General features: G+C 42.5%; 2 protein-coding genes across 32 annotated transcripts in view; one reads left to right on the forward strand and one right to left on the reverse strand.

Moving 5' to 3' along the window:
• Positions 1–7,311, reverse strand: part of ERC1 (ELKS/RAB6-interacting/CAST family member 1) — a 168,809-nt gene extending 161,498 nt beyond the window's left edge. For 5 of the 26 annotated variants that reach the window (XR_014555567.1, XM_083700027.1, XM_083700042.1 and 2 more), the window contains exon 1: positions 6,821–7,164. The gene's annotated coding sequence lies outside the window, so the exon portion shown is untranslated. Of the gene's footprint in view, positions 1–6,003; positions 6,386–6,787 lie in introns of all 26 variants that reach the window. The other 21 variants (XM_083700024.1, XM_083700044.1, XM_083700040.1 and 18 more) reach the window with 11 other exon arrangements.
• A 137-nt stretch (positions 7,312–7,448) lies between these two features.
• On the forward strand, positions 7,449–24,127 carry RAD52 (RAD52 homolog, DNA repair protein). Of its 6 annotated transcripts, none has more exons than XM_083700781.1 (12): positions 7,449–7,663; positions 10,032–10,120; positions 12,103–12,155; positions 12,958–13,059; positions 14,155–14,248; positions 17,120–17,238; positions 17,335–17,410; positions 18,836–19,023; positions 20,655–20,788; positions 21,950–22,027; positions 22,794–23,003; positions 23,394–24,127. In XM_083700781.1, the coding sequence occupies exons 2-12, from the start codon at positions 10,082–10,084 to the stop codon at positions 23,453–23,455; spliced, it is 1,155 nt and encodes a 384-aa protein (XP_083556907.1). In that variant the 5' UTR covers positions 7,449–7,663; positions 10,032–10,081; the 3' UTR covers positions 23,456–24,127. The 6 variants fall into 6 exon arrangements, with proteins under 6 accessions (XP_083556907.1, XP_083556909.1, XP_083556906.1 ...); XM_083700780.1 differs by lacking the exon at positions 10,032–10,120 and adding an exon at positions 16,560–16,627 and having other exon boundaries at positions 7,453–7,688; XM_083700779.1 differs by lacking the exon at positions 10,032–10,120 and adding an exon at positions 16,560–16,627 and having other exon boundaries at positions 7,453–7,663.
• Positions 24,128–24,374: the final 247 nt, after the last annotated feature.

Genomic DNA, 24,374 nt, shown 5'->3' on the forward strand with positions numbered 1-24,374 from the left:
TGGGCTTCCAATGTGTTGTGTTGGTGCCCTTGATGAGTTAACCAGTAGTGACTGCAAATCCACTTTGGCCCAGCCATGTCTTTACCTGCCCAACACCTAATGGGGTGGCCTCACCTAAAACACCTCACAAACCAAATGGAGAGGGCTGGTAGGCCTGATTCAGCTCATAGGTTGGAGATCTCCCTATCCCAAGAATAGGACATGAGAAAGTGGTTTAGCTTAGAAGGAGCTAGGAGTCACAGGGTATGCTCTGACTGCAAAGGGACAATTATGTTGGTAAATGGATTTTGGCAGACAAGATATGGATGAGTGGCATGCTAGAACTGGATGACAAGGGTCTCTATACTGACCCTTTCCACCATCAAAATCAGTTATTTTTCTGTGAAGAATTATGTCTGACATTTGCTGAAAGATGGCTGAAAAAGTGTGGAAGAGTTCATCACAATGTCAGAACATCTGTTGACTGGGAAGAAAGGAATGACACTGATTGCATTGTCTCCAGGTACAGACAGACAGACGACTGACTGTTAAACCAATTAATAAGAAAACTACCAGGTATTCAGAACAGTAGTAAAAATTTATCTCCACTAAAATTGAGAACATCACCAACTTCCTCTGGAAGTTCACCATACTTCCCCAGATTTTGTGTGGTAAAACTCGAGTTCTGCGTGCTTTATACCAAGGATGTAGGGAGGAGGAAAGCATGTGGGGAAAGAGCAGGAGAGTCCAAAAAGCCACATAGGCTCTTACTGTTTCAAGGAATTTAAAAAGGAAATTCAGGATTTCCATAATCTATCCTATTTTTAAAATAAGTGGCAAAAAATAAATGAATCACATCCTGACAGCAGCAACAAAATGAGTGCCATACCATCTGCCATGATGAAATGGGGGTTGGGTGGGATCCCTAAATATATAATTACATGAGAGAATGAAAAAGTATTCCATAGCAAAAAAAGGGGGGAGAAAAAAAATCTGGGACAACCATTTAGGTCCCCCCATCAGATTTGTAATATAATTGGGATGAAATTTTGATGGCTGCTTAAATGAATTGGCCCAATTCAGTAAAACTGACCCATTACAATAGGCAATACAATTCCAAATCTTTTCTTTTAAAAAACCAAAAAAAAACCCCACCAAAAACTACACAGCAAGGATACAGACCAGGGAGGGGTGGGGAACCCTTTTGGCTCAACAGGCCAGATCTTAATCAGTCCCCATCGCTGCCAAACATCTGTGACAGGTAGGCTGGAATGCGCTCAGTTCAAGCTCCAATAATCTGCAGTGGCTGGCTACACTTCTGAGTTCTTCACGGGGAACTCAGTGCAACTGACCTAGCTGGCTTGCTCTCACTGCAAATCAGCAATGTCACAATTCGAAGCACACTTTAAGGTTTCCAGTCACACACTGGCAGCCACACCTCCACACATTTCTCACTGGACATCACAGATGAAAGGAGGTACATGTGGTTTGGGGGAAACAGCCTCACAAGCCAAACTGTGAACTCTGTTGGGTCAAATTTACACTGCCATTGCAATTCTTTATCTGCCTGATCAGAATGAAGTCTCAATATCCCATTGAGTTCAATGGGGCTTACATCCAAATAAGTGTGTAGAAGAATGGGGTCTAAGTTAGTGTTACTGAAATCAATGGGACAAGCTAGTCATGACTTAAGCCCCACTGAGCCACATCACTTTTACCTTTGTCACCACAGCTATATATTTCAAATGCCGTAAAACAAAATAAGAGAGATCATACCAACTTCTTAAGATCCACAAAACTAAATTAAAGAAGGGTTTTGGGATTGTTGTTTTTCTTTTAATTCTTCCCTTGGATATATGTTGCAACAACATTTATAGAGTTGCTACATTTTGGTTCACATCATTCCAGGTCTCCCTACTTTACCAAGTACAGTGGTACCTCGGGTTATACACACACTTCGGGTTACATACGCTTCAGGTTACATACGCTTCAGGTTACAGACTCCGCTAACCCAGAAATAGTGCCTTGGGTTAAGTACTTTGCTTCAGGATGAGAACAGAAATTGTGCTGCAGCGGCGCAGCGGCAGCGGGAGGCCCCATTAGCTAAAATGGTGCTTCAGGTTAAGAGCAGTTACAGGTTAAGAACAGACCTCTGGAATGAATTAAGTACTTAACCCGAGGTACCACTGTATACACAGTGTTTGGAAGTTACAAGACTGCTACGTAAACTAGATAAAACATAGGAATATCTGCCTATGTTTTATATTTAAAGATGGAGAAGAAAAACATGGAACTACAGGCAGATATGGAACTGCCAAGCCTGACAGAGGTGTTAGGAAATGAGAGGATACAGTTCTTGCACAGAAATGCAAGTGTGACCTTTGCAATGCACACCACTTATTTAAATTCCAGGGCATGGTAACAGGTCCTTTAAACTGTCCTTCCAAATCCTAGTATCCACAGACCATAGAAAAAAACTCTGAATGTAGGAAATATAGACGGTGTCACAACATTAATAAAAACACCACCCTTGTAGTTTCTGAGAGAAAGCAGATTCACATGATATACAGTACTCTTCAACGGTTGATATGAGGAAGCAGATGGATTGGCAACTGCCTGTGTGCTGATAGATGTTCTACACATAAACTTACCACTGTAAGACAATGATAGGGACCAAATATATACCTCCAGGCCTCTCTGGTCCTCAGAACTCACAAGGCCATTTCCACTTACTCCTTTAGAGTAGCAGAAATGTCACCTGAAACTAGCATAATATCTCTTGCTTGTTACCCCTGACACAAGGCCCTTTGGCTGAAAGAAATCCTGCTGTAAGACCTACAGAGCCATTTTTCCTCAAAGCTTAGCTCATTTTCCCCTGCAAAATAGCTTGACCTTCAATAAATTATCAGATTAGAACATCCCACAAAGCTTTCTATTTTCCCTCATGAGAAGAAATCAGAAGCTATCTCACTTGTCTTCCTTCTAAACCTTTACGAAATACTTACTGTATTTACTACTTATAGGTAGCAAAGATATTCAGGGACTGTTATGGCTGGGAACTTTTAATCTTTAGAAAGAGACTTATGGGCAAACTGGCAAGAACCACAACAACAAAATGTTAGTGACCTGACCCTATCAGCATTTTCCAAAATATACAGGAGTAGCCAACATGGTGCCCTCCAGATATTGTCAGACTACAACCCCCATCAGCCCCAAGCAGCATGGTCAGTGATCAGGAATGAATGGGTATTGTAGTCTAACAACTAGAGGACACCACACTGGTTACCCCTATTATATGCTTTTAAACCTGGAGCAATTGCTGTGGGCATCATGCAGTAGCTTCTTTCAATGCTCCATTCAAATGCATGCATAATTCCCACTTTTAAAAGCCACACTACTTGCAAGCAGTTCGAAAGCACGTCAGAGTGCAAGTAGATAAATAGGTACCGCTCCAGCGGGAAGGTAAACAGCATTTCCGTGCGCTGGTCTGGTTTGCCAGAAGCGGCTTAGTCACGCTGGCCACATGACCCAGAAGCTGTACACCGGCTTCCTCGGCCAATAAAGCGAGATGAGCGCCACAACCCCAGAGTCGGTCATGACTGGACATAATAGTCAGGGGTCCCTTTACCTTACTTGCAAGCAGTATGATTTTCTTCAGCTCTCCCCAGATTTCCCACTCCTTCACACACACTTCACTGGTTTATGCTATGCAACTGAGGTAAGTTTTTTAAGGAAACAAAATCAAATCATTAGAATCAGAGCTGGTAGAGGAGCAGTCTCCAGTCAAAAGCTCATCTCAGATGCAAACTACAGGAAACAGATAAAGCTGCCTTATACAGCTGATCTATCTAGATCAGTATTGTCTACATGGACTAGCAGTGGCCCCCCTAGGATTTCAGATGGTGATATTGATGAGTGCTGCTGTGGACTAAACCTGGAGCACCACTCTACATGAAAGCCAGGTGCTCTACCACTAAGCCACCATCCTATTTAGAGAGGCCTAGCCCCATTGCACACCCAACAGTTTTGGATTATACATGAGGATCAATTGTGGATAGGACTGGCCTAAGTTACAGAGTTTGTGCAAGGATTAAATCCTCATTCCCTCAAAGTGCATCACAAAATACAACCAGTCTTGTGCTCATTATTCAAACGTTCTGTGCACCTCCTGGAGTGGAGCTAGGTACACATTTGCATCAGCTCTAGATAACATGCCTGCCTTAAATCAGCCTTTGCCAATGTGATGCCCTCCAGATGTTTTCAACGACTCTGGTTGGCCTCAGCCAGTCCAGCTGGTGAAGGCTGACTTATACTATCCATCACATGTTAGGTACATGAACTTAGGGCAGTTAATGATGCTTGGAAAATGGATTCTGACTTTCCTAACTCCTGAAACTGGTATTTGCTTGCTCTCAGGATGTGCACAAAAATACCATCTTAATTATGCCACTGTCAGCTTGTTCTTAAACACAATCAGGCAAGGCGTATTCAAACTAGACCTGTCACTTGATTCTTCTTTCCAGAGGCATTATTGCTTCTTACTCACTATTTAAAAAATGGATTGCTGTGGGTGGAGAAGTCAAGTCTGTGTTGTGTAATGGATGAACATGCCTAAAAGCACATCCCTGCAAAGCAACAACCAGACAAAAATAACAAAATACCAAAACCAGTACAGGAGAGGCTATCAGTGCATGTATCAATTCCTAGCAGATACAAGCAGAATGAACAGTATAATACTAATATACCAAAAATTACATTTAGGATGAGGAACACCAATGACATTATGACATAGTAGGGGAAAAATAAGCCACCCCTCCCTGTACTGACAGAACTCTGTACATGGGTTTCTCTGGCTCCCAGAATATAACAGTTTTGCCCATTTATTATCTTATTATTTTATTTTTTAAATGTGTTTGTTGCTGTAGATTACTTTTTAACACCATGCTATTATTATTTTATTGGATCTTTAATTTTAAAAAATTAACACCTATAATATTTTTTGCACTCTAGACGTCAGCCTCTAGAAGTGTTTAGGCACCACAGTGTCTTCTATCATGAATAATCAAAACTAGTAATGTTCTTATGTTCTCTGCAAGATACAATCAATACAACTTTACAGAAAAATGGATTTGTTGTAAAAAATATTTATGGCTTCATCACTCAAAAGGGGGGGAAATCATATCAGACCAACAGCTAAAACATTTTAAAATCTAAATTTAAAAATGTTATGTGCTATACAAAAGTCATTTCTTTTGTTCAGCAAACCATTAATAAATCAATAAAATATCAAAATGTTGTTTGACAAAGGAAACACACTATATTTTTTCCTAAAAACTATTCTAAATAGTTAAGTTATACCAGAGATACATGCTATAATGACAACATCTAACTCAGTTTGTGCAAAATCAAAGTGTTGAAGTCTCTTTTGAGATTGCACTGACTGTAATTCTGCTTCATTTTAAAATGGCCCATTTAAAATACTCAGAAGCTGTTCATGTACAGCACAAAAATGATCTCAGGTGACAAGTTATGCCAAATTCTAGGCAATACTTCTTAAACTGTATTATATGATGATTAGGACAAACCCTGCAGACTATACACTTTCCTAACTAAGGGTGAATATTTCTAAATATGTGAAACTGCCACATACTGAGGTAGGTTAATAATTCATCTAGCCAATCTATTTTCAATGGCAACAACTCCTATACTTCAAAACAGATCTTTCCCAACCCATCTGAGAATTTAAAAAACAGAACTGAAAATACTGTAGTAGGGATCACCAATCCCAACCCCTGCAAGGAAATGCCATCTATTTCTGCTACCTCCACAGCATGAGCCCCATCCCATTATATTTGATGGAATTACCAGAACAAGGCAGAGTTTCACAATCCAATCAGAGTTAAAGACAAAATGGAATTATGAAAGATAAGCTACTGTTTAAAACTCTTGCTCATCTTATGCACAGGCTCCAGAAAATATTTTATTAGTACACCATTCCAGTAAAGGATAAATTTGCCACCATACCAGAGATTTTTGATTTTCAGATCCTGTACCTAGATGCATTGCATGCCAAATTCCTCAAGAAGGCTGCTTGCTTGCCATTCTTGCAATGCTTTGAACCATCAGCCAGCTCAAGGAAACGAAAAGCGAGCACCTTGTTACACTAATGGACTGCCAGCCACAGAAAAAGATGATGATCGCATCCACCCCAAGGTTAGCAGTTGCTAACATGAGGCAGTGAATAAGAGAGACGGCTACGAGACTACATGATCCACTGTGCATTTATCAAGCCACCTATCGAAGAGTAGCATCAGCTGTCAGGATGTGCAAAAGGGCTGCAGCGCCGGGCGAGAAGCCGCAACAATAGGTGCGCCCATGTCCGCAAATCCGTTTTGCTATCCTCCCCCTAACAAAAGAAAAAATTATTTCACTGGCTGTTGCCGACGAGGCTGACAGGTGGGGCTCGTCCACCTCCCCGCCGCCGCCTCATACTAACGGGGTGGGGTCGAGGGAGAGGCCACGGTTCTGAGCACGGCAGGGAGCCTCGGCGGAGCCAGTTTAGGGTGGGGGGCGGGGAAGAGGAGGCATCCTGGATGGAGCACCTTTTCCCGGAACGTGGAAGCCCGGCTCGTGTGGAGGGGACGGGCCTCTCCCTCCCGCTTCCGTGGAGCAGCTGATAGGCCCCGGGTCAAGGGGTGCCAACTATGACCACACGCCCGGCAGAGGCAGGCAGGCGGGCAGGCCCCGCCCGACCTTCCCCCCTTCCCTCAGCGACACAGACCCTCATCTCGACCACCGTCGGCTTCACCTCACACGCCGCACACAGGCCCAGTTCTCTGACCTGCCTCCGGGTCGGCTGAGCTTCCCTGCCACAGTCTGTCAGCTGTGGCGGCGGCGGCACCGAGCAGGCTGGTCTTCCTCCGCCGGCTGCTCCCCTCACGGCTGGCGCTCCGGCTCCTCCTCACCCGAGCGAGCAGCTCCCCGCCCGCGCCCCCGGCGCGCGGCGAACACCAAGCCCCGCCTCTCCCCTGGCGCGAGCCCTGCCTCCCCTCGCTCTTCGCCGGCGCGCGCGACACGCTTAAGACCTCTTCTTCCCTCACACGCCCGCCCCGCCCGCCTCATGCGACCGTCGATGGGATCGATCGATTCACTCGTACTACACCCAGCATGCTCCGCTTACAAGCCTTCCCACTCGCCCCCCTCCCTCCCTCCCTCCGCCCGCCAACCACCACAAGCTCACCCGCTCACGACCCTCTTCTTGGCCCCTCCGCTCTCCGTAGCGCTTCGTGTCCCCGCCCACCTTCCCTGCCAGCCTTTCGGAAGCCAATCGCGTTAGTCGAGCGGCGGTCCCTCCCCCTGGCCAATAGGCGTTCGTCTGCCCAATATCGTCCCCGCCTCCCCTCGCCAATCCACGCCGCCTTTTCCCAGACACGTCTCAGATTCCTGGTCTGCCCCCCTTCACTGCCGCCACACACCACTGGCGGGGCCGCTCCAATTCTGACTCGCGCGGGCGCGCTACGTAGAGGCTCCTCCCACGGGCTCAGGGCGAGGTATTGCGCAAGCGCGCCCGCCGCGGGCGGGAAGTTTGCCTTCGTTCGCTTGCCGTAGCGGCGCCCCTGACTGAAGATTTGGCGCTGGGAGGAGGTTCTAGCGGTGGCTGCCGTTGCCCGCCGTTCACGTGCAGGTAACTGGAGGGCGGAAGTCAACAAGTTGACACAAAAGGGGGGACTCCCCGACTCTTTGCGCTTCCCGGCCCCCCGCAAGAGGCTCTCTCGACGCCCGAAATAATGATGCCGCGTTGGCCAGGGCGAACCTTCGTTGGGGTTTCCGAGAGGAAAATCGTCCCACGGGCCCCGGGAAATGTGGCCTCTGTGAGGGTGGGGTCGATTAATATTCGGCTCCGCCGCGAGTTTGTGGGGTAGGGGGCTTATGAGGTACCCCTGCTCTGGAACAGTTAAAAACATTGGGGGAGGGAAATCATTTAAAAAACAATTAAGCATTATTATAATTAAAGTTCCTCCCCTCTAGCGAAGTTTACAACAATGATTAACAAACATATGCAACTCAACCGTATAAATCAATGTTAAAAACACAGATCTATAAGGAATATAACTCTCTCTCTCTCCCATTTAAAAGTAGGTTTGTGGTAAGGAGAATGTCCAGAGTTATATATGGTTGCAACCATTATGAAATTATCTCAGCTATGTGTTTATGCATAATGCAGTGGTTTGACTTCATCCCTGGAGGCACACTCCATTGTCTCTCCAGACAGACAGATGCCAACAACTATGCATTTAGCTGAAGCCTCCCAAAAGGGAATTATGTAATCTTAATTATTCTCATAGCTAGTCTGTAGTATTCCCACTTCTTCAGTTTATGGTGGTATATTATTACTTGGTTTGTTTAACTCCTGGCGTTTCCGTGCGCTGCTCTAGTTTGCCAGAAGTGGCTTAGTCTTGCTGGCCACATGACCCGGAAGCTGTACGCCAGCTCCCTCGGCCAATAAAGTGAGATGAGCGCCACAACCCCAGAGTCGGTCACGACTGGGCCTGATGGTCAGGGGTCCCTTTACCTTGTTTAACTCCAATTAGCAGTGGTTAGGCAGAATACCGGATATGTTATCTGAGCATGCTTGGCAATGAGTGTGAGATGAGTTGATGCATGAGTGGTTTTTGTCACTCCTAGACTGATGCAGCGAAGAGGTCTGCATCTGGTCCATTGCCCTCACATTTCATGGGTTTCTGCTGGTTACCTCTGCTGGAGATGTTGTGGGCATAGGAGTCAACTTCTAGGGGCTGAGGTCCCTTTGACACTCCCCCCAACAAAATATTTGAGGGGGCTAGCCCCCCAAGTTGATAGCCATTGCCATTCAAATGGTGTGTGTTCGCAATGTCTTGTGATTAGTTATGTGGGGTGGGGCTTACCTGCCCCCCCATATTTTATTCAAGTTGGCACCCTTGGTTGTGGGTGATAGCTTATGTATATTGTTTTTTGGGGGGCAGGGACATTAGAACACGTCTCAACAGGGTGACTTCCCTGCCAGCAGTGGGGTGGAAGATGGTGAACCACAGTGGATTCAGAGTTTCTGTTCTGTTCTGTTAGTCTCATACCTTATCATGCAAAAGATTCACCCAAATTAGCCATACCTACAGCCAGAGATTAGGAAAGCACTGCAAGTGGCAGAAATGAACCAAGTCATGAGCTATGGGGAAAAGAGAACACAGCTTTTCAGTTAATGGCTTCAACACTGTCTTTGTTTAAAATAATGCTATGGTTATCCCATAAGTAATATAATTGATGGCTTCTGCTTTAAAGAATACCATGTTTCCCATTAGACTGGTGACTTCTGAAATAATGACTACTGGAAATGCAAGTGTAAAGATACTGCGCTCCATCATAAATTTTCAGCCAACAGTTTTTATTAGTCAGTTCTGGGAAATGACCCAAGTGATTATTCAAGGAGCTTTTAAATTCCCATCAGTAGGAAATCCTCAGCTAACTTTTTCTTATTGCAGAATATATTTATTTAACACAATTGTATACCTACTTTCCTTATATCAAAGCATTTTGCGTAAGAATAAAAACATCTAAAGCAACATAATATAGAAGTATAACAACAAATCAGACTTGGTAAGCTTCATGGAAAATTTCCCCAGCCTACCAATAAAATCTTCAACCCCCAGGTCATCCTATTAATCTTAGCCGCCAACCCATAGATAAGCATTGTGTTTGACTTTACTTTGATTGCAAGGCACCTTGGGAAAAGGTGCACTACATATTTTAAATAAAATAATAAAACATGTTCAGTATGCCAGCACATAGTTTTGATCTATCTTTGGGATTTCTTCCAATCTTGTGGGTGGTTGCAGAGAAACTCCTCCTTGTTGCTGATGGTTTCACTTGCTGTAGTGGGAATATGAGTAAGGCTTGATCTAATGATTACAGCCAACATAGGGATTCATGGGGATAGTTACTCCACAAAGCAAGCTGTGATTGAAGCTGGAAGCTCACTGGTTACCTCTGCAGTTTGTTTAATATTTTGTAACCCATAGGTCCTCATCAGCAGTTTTCCCATAGGGCTGCTTTGAGACAGAAGTGAAGCATGACAGGCCAGGATCTCAGCCATTTACAATTTAAAGTGGTGGGTCATCAACCTCTTTTGCCACTAATTGAATAGATGGGCTAAATTACAGGTGACTCTTGATTTACATGGGGGTTACATTCCAAGCCAAATTGCATATACTCAAAACATTTTGGGTTCAGTTGTGGATGGGATTGCCAAAGCTTTTTTTCCTGGATGGCTGCCCCCTGTTTAATTAAAAAAAATCTTTTTACCAAGCATGGGAAGCTGAATGCACACAAGTTAAATGCACACAAGTTACAATTTACTTATAATGATAATTCTGAATGGGAAAATTTTGTAGTAAAATTAACATCTTACCTGTATTTCTGTCATGTAATATGGTAAAAAGTTTTGACAAAAAGCATAGGTGGTCTGTGAAAAGTTGTTGCATTTGGAATAATAAAGTTGCAGAATGCTAAAAAAGCACATTTCGTAGAAAAAACAAAAAACTAAGGAAGCGGGGTTGACATTTCCAAAATTAAAAATGCTAGCACATTCTAATGATAGCTGTGATGTGTCATTGATGAGAGGAAAATGCGGATGTTTAAGAGAATAGCACTTGGCAGAAAAAGGAGAACACAAGAAGAGCATGCTGGATGAAGCCTGTCACCCATATGGTCCAAGCATTCTGTACTCAAAGTGGCCAACCAAATGTCTATGGGAAGCCCACTTATAGTCTTGTACCCGGAGTCTTTTCATGTTTAAAGCAGATAACCTTCGCTGATTTTCACACACACACACACACACACACACACACAAGCTGAGAGGTTTTGACTGTTTTCAAGCAAAAGACTGCATTCCTTCATGGGTGACCTTCCATTGGAGTGCAGAGCCAAAGCCACACAGATCCACACTCATACATCCACAGAAATGAACTCATTTACACACTTTTCACCTCCAGTTCACACAAATTCAGGATAATTCTGCCTTGATAGCCACTGAGAAAGGGAGTTCTCTCCGTGCTGAGTGTGAAAACACAGCAAGCTGCTGATGGAGGAAGAGAGTTTTCTCACTCTGTTGTGAGCTGAACTCGTAACCATGCCACTCTTCCCTCACTGCACAATTATTTCCTGCTGAGCAGTGCAGGCATATGAGGTTACAGACTTTCCAAGATCCCCCACAGCTAAACATCAGAAACTGCTGAGCAGCAGAGGATGCAGAGCTGCATAGGGGTTGGAGCTGAGAAGAAGGACAGGATCTAAGATGGGATGGCAACAAGACAGAAAGACAGGTTTCAAGGGTATCCCTGAGTGTATTTATCCCTTTATATATGCTCTCATATATACATTCTTATATTCACATCTCATGTAGAAGTGAATAGCTGTCGCTTACTCCTTACTCCTATTTAGACCACATAAAGAACATTTGGGGGGTGTAAGAGCAAAACCTGTTTGATACTCCTGCTACTGAGTATCCTGGCCTGCCTACTCGCAATGGGATTGTTGTTGTTTAGTTGTGTCCGACTCTTTGTGACCCCATGGACCAGAGCATGCCAGGCACTACTGTTTTCCACTGCCTCCCGCAGTTTGGTCAAACTCACGCTGGTAGCTTCGAGAACACTGTCCAACCATCTTGTCCTCTGTCGTCCCCTTCTCCTTGTGCCCTCCATCTTTCCCAACATCAGGGTCTTTTCCAGGGAGTCTTCTCTTCTCTTGGGTGGCCAAAGTATTGGAGCCTCAGCTTTAGGATCTGTCCTTCCAGTGAGCACTCAGGGTTGATTTCCTTCAGAATGGACAGGTTTGATCTTCTTGCAGTCCTTGGGACCCTCAAGAGTCTCCTCCAGCACCATAATTCAAAAGCATCAATTCTTCAGCGATCAGCCTTCTTGATGGTCCAGCTCTCACTTCCATACATCACTACTGGGAAAACCATAGCTTTAACTATACGGACCTTAATATGATTATTACAAACGATACGGTCTTTAATATGACTATTTAAAAATTGGTAAATAACTTTCTATTTTGATCATATATATTGACGTTCGTATTACTTTCTTTTAGGAATGTCTGGAATCAGCAGCAGCAATGCTAACTCCAGTATGTGGTTTGGACAGGTCAGTTTACCATCACCTTCAGATTTGTGTGAGATTTTCTGGTGGGGTTCAATGCAAAATCTACTATAGATAACAGCCCAGTTGAGACATAATGGGAAACCATGGCTTCAAAGTATGTGAGTGAATCTGCACAAACCTTGGTTTCTTATGCTTCCTACCCTGGGCATGGAGAAGCGGTTAGATACTTCTTTTAAATAAACCACAGTTCCCTGTTACGTCCAAACTTGGGGAACTGTAGTTGGTTTAAACTCTACATAGGCAGAAGAGACATGGATCATATCCAAAATATGGTACAAAGTGCTCCTTTTTAAAGCAGAAAACAGATTTGTTTTTGTATAAAAACCATTTCCCTAGAGAGTAGCTGGAAATCCAAAATCTGTTGGGATACTCTTAATATTTCTTTGCACTCTTTTTGCTGTTGTTTATCTCACACTACAATGCAAGCGTTATTATTACTATTTAATTCAGTTGGTGTTTGGTGACAAGTATTGGGAAAATATCTACCAGCTGAGATTTCTTTCTGATTTGGCTGAATTATACTTAAGAGCGCTCAGATGGGAACTTGGGGGAACTCATGCAACAAAGTAGTTACCATTTTAAACAATTCATGGCATTATCATAATGAAGGAGCTACCCTGTGAGGTACAATATTTCCTTTTGGATATGGCTTTCAGAGTATAACTAGATTAAAAGTTCTTGTGGGGGATGGGACTGATTGAACTAAATCAGTTGCAAGAAAGGGGGAGAAATTAGTTATGAATATACTAGATCTTTCCATGATTGTGTGTGTGGTTTGCTCAAGTGTCAGTATACAGCAGATGAGTACCAGGCCGTCCAGGCTGCCCTGCGACAGAGATTGGGCCCAGAATACATCAGTAGCCGGCAAGCTGGAGGAGGACAGAAGGTACAAAAGTGTGTACACAGTTTTTATTTACTTGATATTGAAAATTACCCATTGCCTGTTGGTAATGCATATTTCCCTGAATCCTTTTGGGCAGCAGTTCCCTACGCCCTGGCTTTCTCAGGAGGAGCACCATAATGTAGGGGGGGGGGGAAACTCCCAAGAGACTGTGATCTACTCACAGAATTAAAAACTGGCAGTGATCTACCCCCGTTTTGGGGGTGTTCAGGTCAAAGTTGTTGAGCTTTTTAGGGAGGAGGAAAGCCACGGTTTTTGAGAATGCAAGCCTAAGCTCAAAGGGAGGGGGTGGGGCCGGATTCTATTTTACCAATACTAAGGAAAGGGACCCAGTGTTCAATCACAATCTACCAAAACCTCCCAGGGATCTACCAGTAAATCGCGATCAACCTGGTGGGCATACCTGGTGTAGGGTTATCTGCAAGTGGTACTTGCTGTATGCTGCAATCTTCCAAGTCAGAGGCAAATCTGGTGTCCACAGAGGTATCAGCATTTGTTAATGATAGTACTTTCTGGCTCTCCAGTTTGGAGAGGTGGACAGCCCTGGCTCACTACCTTTCCTCAAAGCAGCTCTCCCATTGCTGGCCAGGGATTTAGAGAAATAAGTGCAGTACAGGGCAGACCTGGGGTGTAGGATTCTTTTCACATGTAATAGCCTTCATAATTTCAAAACAAATGTGCTGAAAATCTGGTGTGCTATGCTACTGAATCATAAACCCTAGAATTTTGAACATGATGCTCAATGCTTCCTTGCCCATCCCCCTTGCAAGTGCTCCATATCACTGCCTTGTGCAAGCATTCTTCAGTTGAAAATTTAATAAATTCTTGACAATTAATATCTCAAACTCAGAACAATTAATTTTAATTTTGGTTAGCTGTTTGGTACGGTAACGTGGAACACACTTATAAACACTAGGTGCTGGTATATTGTGTGTTCCAATTTTCTTTTGATATGATGATTCTTGGTCGGACGCAGTGCCTGGAAGCCATGTTGCAAGTAGATGTCGCTTCTGCAATAATTTAATGAGATTAAGACTGACCAAGAAGGATTTTTGTCACTTTTGTCCTTTCTACTTTCAGGTTTGCTACATTGAAGGACACAGAGTCATCAGTCTGGCCAATGAAATGTTTGGCTACAATGGCTGGGCTCATTCTGTCACTCAGCAGAATGTCGGTGAGAACCAATTTTAAGCTTCTTCCAGCTGCTTCATGCTGCAGGTTCTATAGGTTAACAAAATGTTCTTGTGCAAAAGACTATCCTAGCAGAATGAAACAATAAGAGGTTGGGTGCAAATAATGGCATTGTTCCACGTAAGGAAGCTTTTGATCTAGCAGCAGCTTTCATGAATAGAAAGTGGAGAAAGCACCCCCCCCCCCGATTCCTCCTTCGGCTCCTGCTTTCCTCAAAAACCTGTTCTAGAGGAGTGGGGTCCCCCCCTCCAAGAGTTATGTGGGAAGTGGCATGGAAAGCATAAATGAGAACTGGTGAGAACCTTGTGCCCTGCCCCATTCATTCATGAAATCTTCTGCTAGTATTCAGAGTTTTCCATGAACAGAGCACCTCTGCTAGATGCAACACAATATGATCATGAGTTTCTACATCTTGAGAAAGGGTGCTTCTCACATGTCACCTGGAAGCAGAATTTTCCATAGCAGTTGGGGAGGCACAGCATGAGTTGGCATGGGGCAACCATGACAACATATTAAAGTGGTTTCCCCTTAAATTTCAGAATTCAGTGTATTGTCAGTTACACAGTGAATACATATAGAAAAAAGAATCCTTGCCCTAGCAGTTAGCAGTTTTCATTAAATAAATAAATAAATAAATAAATAAATAAATAAATAAATAAATAAATCTGAAAACTGCAATCCTGTACAGGCGTTGGAAACGTCTCCCAAAATTATGGCTGCAGCTGTCTCATCCTCAAAAGATCTGTTGTGCTGAGGGAGGACTTTTGTGGCCTAGCAACAGGAGGTTGAACGGAAAAGGCAGAGGGGAGACACTTAAGTCTTTCAGCTCAGTAACAACAACTGGAAGAATAAAACCCCCATCTCAAAAACTTCACCTAGATCACCTTAAGGATCTGAAATGATATTAGGTAACAAAAACTACAGAGCTGTCAGAAAGGCAGAAGGGAGCGAAAGCACAATACTACAAGCTATAAGTTATACTTCATTATAACCTTGCTTTCTGTATGGATAGATTTTCCTGTAAAAAGTATTTCGGAAAATGATCCAGTCTGCACATTCATATTTTGAAACCTATTCTGATCCCTGACATTACTCTTACCTGCTTTGCTTATGAATGTTTCACTTTTTTTATTCCATCGCATACAAAACCTTAATCCCCTCCTAGAAATTGGTAGCATTCTGTGCATTAAAAAAATAAAATATCCTGGAGAATATTCTGAACCTACATATGTTTAATTATCAATTCTCAGCACATATTCAGTTCGCCAAGAGGATAGAGTCATAGAGATTTACAAAATAAAGACCAGTTCCTAGGGAAGCTGATTCTGTCATCTTGAATGTGATTCAGATTATCAGAAGCTGAAATTCCTCATAGAATATTACTACTAATGAAATTGTTTGATTTTAAAATATTTTTAAAAGCTGATGGGAAACGTTATAACTTGATTACGGCAGCCTAAAACTGCATTACTATTTTCTGCAGCTGCATCACACTGCTGACTCAATGTGACTCTCTGTCCATTTGGGTTTTTTTGTTTCCCCCACCTCCCCCAAATGCAGGACTTAGCATTTGCCTCTGTTGAATTTTATCTTGTAAGAATGGGGAGCTAGGCCAAAGCTACCAAGTTCATTCTGAATTTTACTCCTGTTTGCTTAGGCATTAGTGATCTATCCCAGTTTTGTGTCTTCTGCAAATAGTGTAGCATTCCCTCCACACCTTCATTTAAATCATTGATCAGATGTTGAAGAGTCCCAGAGCCCTACATCACCTCACTCAAATCATTCATCCGGTTTGATGAGAAGCCATTGATGAACACCCTTCTAAGTATGGCTTCCAACCAGCTCTGAATCCAGCGTTATTTATCAGTACACATTCAACGAGTCTGCTAATAAAACATCATGATGAGCTTTGTCAAATGCTTTGCTGAAATAAAAATAAATGGGGTCCACAGCATTCCCACAGTTCACTAAGGTCAATAATGCAGCAATGTCTTAAGGGTAATTTTTGGGTCCATGTACTCTTTTATCTGAACATTATCCTCAGAATCCTCTAGTTCATATCAGAAACCAACATTCTGCTTGGGAAATATCTCTGTATCCTTTCTGGTTAATTTCTTCGACAAACATTTGCATCCATGCCAACAGTGTTGGGACCATATTCTAAATTCCCTATATTTTCTCCTACATCTCTTTATGACTGCCTAGCTACCAGTACACAGTAATAATAGGCAGACCAAGCATTCGGTTCCCTATGTTAGAGTAAATGCTTTGCTTTTTGTTTCTGCTCTTCACAGATTTTGTGGATCTTAATAATGGCAAGTTCTATGTGGGGGTCTGTGCCTTTGTGAAAGTCCAACTTAAGGTAAATGGGGTGGGGAGATATGTAGGTGGTGCTGGTTTTTCAGAGCCATGAAAGTAAAGTGAATAGTATGCAAAAGGTACATAACAATATGACTGTTGGTGTTACTTCCTGTTGAACAAAAATGCATATTTATTAGACCCGTCACTGATCAAAACACACACCTGTTTTTTAAGATGAAATAAGATACTGTAGGAAAAAATCCTGACTTATGCATTTGCTTTTAAACAGTGACAAGTCTTAAACTGCAATGCATGTATCCAAATGCTGTTGGTTTCCATTTTTTAGGCAGTATCTGGCGGAAGATTGGAATACTTTGAACTAGCATAATATTTCAGGTTTGATTGACACTTGAGTCCCTGCAGACTCCAGAAAAACTGAATGTACTGCAGTGCCTGCTTAAGCTGCTTTTGCCACAAACCAAGGTTCATTAGGGTGGCTATAGTCAAACCTAAATGGCCATTTATTTTTTTCTTGCATATTCTTAAATTGCAGGATGGCTCATACCATGAAGATGTTGGCTATGGAGTAAGTGAAGGCTTGAAGTCTAAGGCCTTGTCCCTAGAAAAAGCAAGGAAGGAAGCTGTTACAGATGGTCTGAAGAGGGCACTGAAGTAAGTGGCAATCAACAGAAGACATTTTGCTAGCCTGAAAGCAATGAAAAAGGGGAACTGTGTTCTAAAAGACGACTAACTCTCATCCTTTCTCAGGTGCTTTGGTAATGCTCTTGGGAATTGCATCCTGGACAAAGACTACTTGCGATCAGTGAATAAGCTTCCTCGCCAGGTGTGTTACTTGGGACTTCCAAAAACTAGAATTCTGCAGTAAAAATGCCAAATTCTGCTTTGAGTATAGATAATACAGACAAGAAAGGCTCCATTCTTTATTCTGCCATGCAACAGTACATTCTTCTTGAATAGGTAATTTCATTGCCTGGATATTCTAGCTGAAAATTCTTCTGATTATTTTCTGACGCACCATATCTCTACTGTGTGTGTCTTTGCTTACACTTTTTCTGCTTCAAAACACTCAATAATTTTTCATGTATGTGTGTTTTTTCACTTTCCAGTCAGAGCTGTGTTCAGGAGCAAGCAGAAAATTATAGTACCTTCCAATGAACACTGAAAATCAGAGCTTACTATGTTGTTCTTTTTTATATATAGAATAGTCCAGCCCCCATCTTCTTGTAATTCTTATTGCACCATTTCTCCCCTCACAGTGATCTCTTTCTAAAGCAACTAGCTTGTCTTGCAGCATTGTTAAATTATTTTCTGAGCAGATTTCCGGGCATTCGTTATTTTTAATAGTGAGATGCCAAAATGCATTTTTTCTTAGGATAGATGCGCTTAAGCCTGTTTTCACAAGGACAAATGGCCAACGAATGAATCCGAGCCCTGTTTGGGCTGGGGATAGAGGAGGCTTGGATTGGTTGCATGTGCCCAAGAGGTTTGCAGATGCAGTAGTAGCCCTACCAGTCTATAAAGCCTTACTGGTTTGGATTGCTCTCTAAACCATTTGATTAAATCTATCTTAGGTGTTATATCCTTTTTTCAGAAAGGTCCTTATCTTCTCTTGCCTCGAAACAGCTTCATCTCCAGTCATCATTACTAACTGGGCTCTTCTACAACCACCCCACCCCAGTGAATCATCATTTAAGCTGTTGCATTCTGGTCGACCCATCCTTCACACATCTACAGTATTCCTTGCTGACTGCAGCCCGTAGTGTGTGTCACCTAAATTGGCATTCCGTCAAAAGGGCAGAGTATGCTTTTGGCTGTGCTGGATTGAAAGCTGCAGACAGGCTGAAATTGTCATGTTTACTGATTTCTACAGCACTCCCAGGCTATTAATCTGCAGTTTTCTTCATTTGTTCTTTCTACATCTGTTTTAAAATAACACCTAGGTTGCTTTAAGAGGGGGGGAAATCAACATGACAAAGAATTGCAAGGAAACAAAGCTGATCCACAAAGTACATGTTGACAGAGTTGGTGTTGATTACTAAACATGACAAATCTCCACTAAGTTACAGAAAAATAACCACATTGGTTGAGTTCACAGCACCAGGCCGAAACTTGGTTGTGAACAGGCAAAGTGTTCCAGGAAAGCAATTTGTCTCCTGGGCAACATGACAGATGAGTCTGTGAAATGTTTCCATTACATTCTGAAGTTTTGTAGCTACTGAAAGGCTGTTTGTTTTATTCCTATTACTAGATGCCTCCAGATTTTGATTTGAGCAATGCTAAAAGACAGGATTTTGAGCCTGCTATAGAAAAGGCAAGATACAATAGCTGCTTGAAGAAGACAAGTGAAGACCACCAGCAGTTTTCTACAGCGACTCCTGTCAAAACTGAGCAGTTAGAATCTTCTTTGAGTACTTCTGAACAAGATCAGCAAAGCAGGTTGGAGATCTAATACACTAGATACATAAGCTTATACAGTAAGCCCGCAACTTATGCACATTTAACTTGTGCCTATTCAGCTTTACTTGCTTGGCAAAAATAAATAAAAGCAATGAAAAAAAGAGTGGCTGGCTGGTTGGGGCAAAAAAGATTTTGGTAATCCCACCCACTATTTAACACAGTGTGTTTTGACTCCTTGGAACATAACCTCTGCTTAAATTGCAAACTTACTGTAGTCTTAATTGCTAATGCTTTGTATATTCTAGAGCAAAAAATGGAGAATTTTGCTTACCTTCATGAATTCTAGTTTCTTGCCAGACATTAGTCCATAATACTGAGATTCTTTCCTCCCTGTCCACTGGGAGGAGGCTCTTTTCCCTAGAAGAACACATTTGGTTGGGCTAGTAAATGCTTCCCACTTCCTTCCTCAAACCAGACCCTGATAACACAGTGAGAATAAGAGAAGCACATTGGCACCTAACCCATGGCCTAATTTCCATGCCAGAATCCAAACCTGAAGAAAGCTGGCAAGTAAGGAAAATAATCTTCAATGGAGGTGTGCAATTTTTTTTCTGTTCTTCCAACTTGTCACCATCCAGTGGTCTCTAACCCAGGAGCTTAACAAAGCAGTGTTCCAAATGCCCAGGGAGGGAGAGAGATCAGGATTCTGGCTAGCAGCGTACATTGAAGCACCCTTTGACTAAAGGCTGCATCTACAGATACAAAAAACTTAAATTCTGTGTAGGGATGAACAGGTGACTTCTCTGTGCAGCACACTGGAGACTTAAATAGCCCATGAAGTAGCATACTCTTTGAAGAAATGCAACAGGGTACCAGGTCTGTGCAACTATCTTGTGCTCGGGAGCCAAGCCAGCTTCTGTATCCTTGCTCAGGAAATAAAGACCTTGGCTTGTACTGAGTTGAAGATCACTTCCTGATGTTGCAATCTGCATTCTAAATGAAGGTGGTCCTTGACACATCAAGGACCTTGGAAGGGAGACAGCCACCAGTTCTTTCTACTTCTACCTGCAATTAAACTCTTTAGTAGGCTTTTGCCAAGGTGGGCTAGGAGGACTCCCCAGTGAATGAGGCCTGCTATGAGTACAAGAATGGTTAGTACATGCAGGTATGTGTTCCTGAGAGCAATGGAAGTAATAAACTTTCCTTCAGATACACAACTGCAAGATTGGCTCAGGGTTCCTTTGAGTACAATCTGCAGACCGCAGGTTTAATCTCAATTCTTCCCTGAACAATTTTTTAAAAGTCAGGGCAGACTATAGTGTTCATTCACTGAGATGGCAGGAGAAAGACTGGTTTGTGAGAAGTACCTCCTAGTATAACCTTAGGCCAAGTCTTGTAGGATAAAGTCTTCTTCCTTTATGGATTGCTTTATGGACCACTGGATGCATGCAAGTAGACAGAATAGGAAATCTGAGGCAAGAGAATGTCTGTAGTTGAATAAATTATGCAAGTTACATGTGAATGTAGTTACACAGCCCTTGGCTATTGCCATATATGCTAAAGTGTCACCCCCCACCCCACATCCTGGTTATATTGTCTACTCTGAGCAAGTATGGTTATGAAATGGGGAATTTAGTGGTAACATTCCCTCTTCCTGTATTCTCTTGTAGTGAGGTCTCGCTGTGTGATGCAACATACCACCGGAAGTTGCGGCAGAAACAACTTCAGCAGCAGTTCAGACAGCAGATGCAGAAGAAACAGCAAATCCAGCCAACTACTCCAGCTTGTGAACCTAGAGGTCAAGGTAAAATGCTAGTTAGAATCTGCATCCGCTGCACTGCAAAGAAGCTCAGAATGGGCAGATGAAGTACCTAAGTAACAGGGCTAATTCTTTCCTGCCGTGTTAACTGTATCACTGTAAGAGTTGAAAGTGAGATGTAAAATAAGTGTGTTTTCCCTGGATATGACTCTCTTTAAAGAGGTCAAAATGAGGGCTTAACCCAAACTTTAATCTGCTGCTGCTTTGACTAGCATCTGAAGGGGGGGGGGAGTTACATTTTTGAAACTATCTCATTTGACTTTTTTTTTAATCCATTAATTAATTTTCATGTGGTGCTGCATTTTTAGAGATTGAATTTTCCTGGCAAAATAAATGGCAGCAGAAACTTTTCTGTCCCATGTCGCTGAATGTGTTAAAGAAGATATTTCCTTCCAATGCTGGTGTCAACTTTTGTTTGTTAAGTAGTTACGTCTCACTTCATTTAGCATTGTGAAAATGGCACCTATTATTGAAGGTTTCATAAAATGTAGATATAATTATTTAATCCATCAGTTAACTCAAATCAACAAAAAATTATATAATCAGCCTAATATATTTTTGAAAAATAGTGCCCTGACCCAACCTATAAAAGTAAGTAGCAATATTAATAAAACCCATTAATAAGGTGAATGTCAGATTAGGGACTTGTTTTAATGTTGGTGTTTGTAAGCCCAATTCAATTGTAAGCCCCAACTAAGATGGGAGAACAGTGTAGCAGTCAGATTTGTGATAGAGATGGGGAGAGCAGCTGGTATATCAGTCTGGGTCCAGGCTAGGTTAGAGCATATTAATAACAACACCTATCTGTTGTTATTAATAGTTGAAATAACCATCTTTCTCCATATTGAGCCAAATTCAGATAAGTTGGCATTCCTTGGACGAAATGGAAATTAATAGCTTACTCATGCTGGGTCATTTAGGCAAGTCCTTTTTTGTCATTATGATGTGGGACAGCTCTTGTGAAGAATATTATTTGTTCCATTATCGATAAAGCCCCAAACCACCACTATCCTGTCTCTTCCCCACCCCCTATCAGCCTAGGAAGACAACTTATGCATTATTTCTATGCAAATAGTCTAAATCCAGAGAAATATGTACTCTTCCACTAATCTCAGTAACATTAAGCTTCTTTTTTATCTTGTCCAGAAGCATGTGCTCTTCCTGCTATTAAGCACAGCACTTCAGCACAGCTGGAACCAGCTGTGGAAGAGGAGTTCCTTGCAGGTGGGTGAGGGTTGTTGGTACTTTCAGGTATTTTATACCATCTTTTCCGGGGAACATGCTATTAATGTGGGTCACAAATAAGAATCTCAGGGTCGTGGGTTCGAGTCCCATTCCTGCATTGTCAGGGGTTGGACTAGATGACCCTTGTGGTCCCTATGATTGTTCAGTTACAATAGCCAACTGCAGGAAGAGCCTCTGCAGTTTATCTTACTATCTGGTCCCAAGTCGTTTACAGCTTTAAACATAATAACCACTTTAGCTCCCCAAATGCTAAAGGAACCAGCTGATATAGTCAGTGTTACATACTCCGATCCATTGGCTCCCATGAACAACTGGTAGCCACATTCTGTAAGAACTACAGCTTCCAAAAACAGCCCCACACAGTGTGCATTTTAATAAGTCTTGCTGTAACTTAATGCCTGTGGCTGGTTCACCTTCTTGCAGCATTTCAGGCAACAGGACACACAAAGAAGAAATGTGCATCCTTTTTCTAGATTCTCCTTCCTCCATAACACCATCTGAGAGGAGAAACGGATAGAGGCCGTTTGTAAGGCAAAATCAGTGGACACAGAAGAAGCAAGCACACACACACACAAACACACCCCGGTGTGTTCCTATGTCATTGCAAAACCCAAGCTTGGGATTTCGTGTTTGCTGACACAATGTCTAGTTCCACCCCGTTACAGTTTTAATCCAGTCGCAGTCAAGACGTGGAATGGAATGGTCAGCAGCTGACCCTTCACTGTTAATGTTCAATTTCTTCCAGATGACCCTGAGCTTTGGGACTTACCTTTGGAGGCCACGAACCTTAGTGTTACCAGTCACAGCACGGCAGCTGGGCCAGCCCAAAACCCAGGCACACCTTGTGGGCAGTATGACATTATGACACGCAGCAGAACGCCACAAAAGATAAATAACCAGAGGCCCTATGCAAAACCACAGCATCCCTCTACTAGTCCTCGACCTCACATACCAGGTAAGTTTAAGAGGTGGAGAAGCAAATGTAGACAGCAGCAGAAACTGGGTAATATAGGGTGGTGGTTTGTCAACAATGGGGCAAGCATGTATATCTATTTTAGCTTAGCACACTCAAATTGCAAATCATCTACGCTACCTCTGAATCTTGCGGTGCCCAGCAACGAGTGGTGAAAGATTTCTTGCTACTTTTTTGGTGCTTTCGGTCTCAAAGCCTCCTCCAAGATTGCTGCAACTTGCGTCGAAGTAAAGGTGTTTTAAGATGCAGTTCTAAGTTCAGGCTTTGCAAACTGTTCGGAGAAATGGTCTCTTGAAGAGAGAGAACAAAAGTAGGTAATATCTCAGTTGTGTAAGAGAAAGTTCTCCTATATACAATTGTTTCCTGTTTTAGCTGAGTGCAGCCCATACAGGAGGAGCCAAGGGATGAAGAAGAGAAGGCTGGAGCCTGCATAGCAGAAGATGAATGATTTGACTGTGGTGCTTTATCTGTTCAGGTTTCAGAACGCAATTTGCACTCTGAAGTTTCAGAATGGAGAATATTCTTCAGACCTTACTATATCAAGCACTAAACAGGAAAAAGGTTGTGCTCATGATTTTTCAGAATTTGAAAGTTTTAAACATTGTTTTCCATCAACTGTATCTTTAGAAAAGAATACCAGTATTTTTTCCCATTAAGATTAACAGATGTAACTCCATACCCAAATACAAAACATTGCTTTGTTCTTAACTCCCTTTATTGTAATAGGAAGGAATCCATTTTAACAAGGCTGCATCTTGTAAAGCAAGGCAAACTATTTTTGTACTATTTGCCCTTTCCTAAGGAAAAAAATAGAACCAAAACTGAAGGAATGTAACAGCATTTTAAAAATGTACTCTGATACAAGTTTCGTGTAACAGTAATAGTAATTTACTTATGTGGAATGAAAAGTTTTTTAAGGCTAGGATGCCACTGTGCTAATTATGCAATGTGAATCCTGCTTATTAAGGTGGTTAAATTAAAGCTTTTCATTCAGAAAAGCTGTGAGATTTGATGTCCCACTGTATGAAGACTGGAGCCAGCCACACAAACACTTTTATCATTTTTCCCTTGTTCTCTTTCAAATAAAGAAAAATGTTGGAGGCTAATAGTTGGACACGAAGCTTACTAAAGAGGTTCGGAATTGATATACAAGCGACGGCCATTTTGCATGCATCCAATTGATGTGTGACCGCTAACGCCTGGGTCCTTTTGGACCCGGAATGGGGCGGCCTATGAATGTTCTGCTGGTGCTTTTGTGGGCCACAACTGGAATCACTGTGCAAAATGGTTGCTGCCTGGGTTGAATCTTCCTCCTTAGAACCAGTGAAGAGTATAGGAAAGAAGCTGTATTTT

Source organism: Podarcis gaigeae (assembly GCF_964106915.1).
Source record: "Podarcis gaigeae genome assembly, chromosome: 10".
In the NCBI taxonomy this organism is placed as follows: Eukaryota; Metazoa; Chordata; class Lepidosauria; order Squamata; family Lacertidae; genus Podarcis; species Podarcis gaigeae.

Coding starts and splice junctions, on each gene's coding strand:
- RAD52 (XM_083700780.1), top strand. CDS start 12,105: ATGTCTGGAATCAGCAGCAGCAATGCTAACTCCAGTATGTGGTTTGGA. Junction 12,156..12,957: donor CCAGTATGTGGTTTGGACAG/GTCAGTTTACCA, acceptor GGTTTGCTCAAG/TGTCAGTATACAGCAGATGA. Junction 22,028..22,793: donor GGAAGAGGAGTTCCTTGCAG/GTGGGTGAGGGT, acceptor AATTTCTTCCAG/ATGACCCTGAGCTTTGGGAC.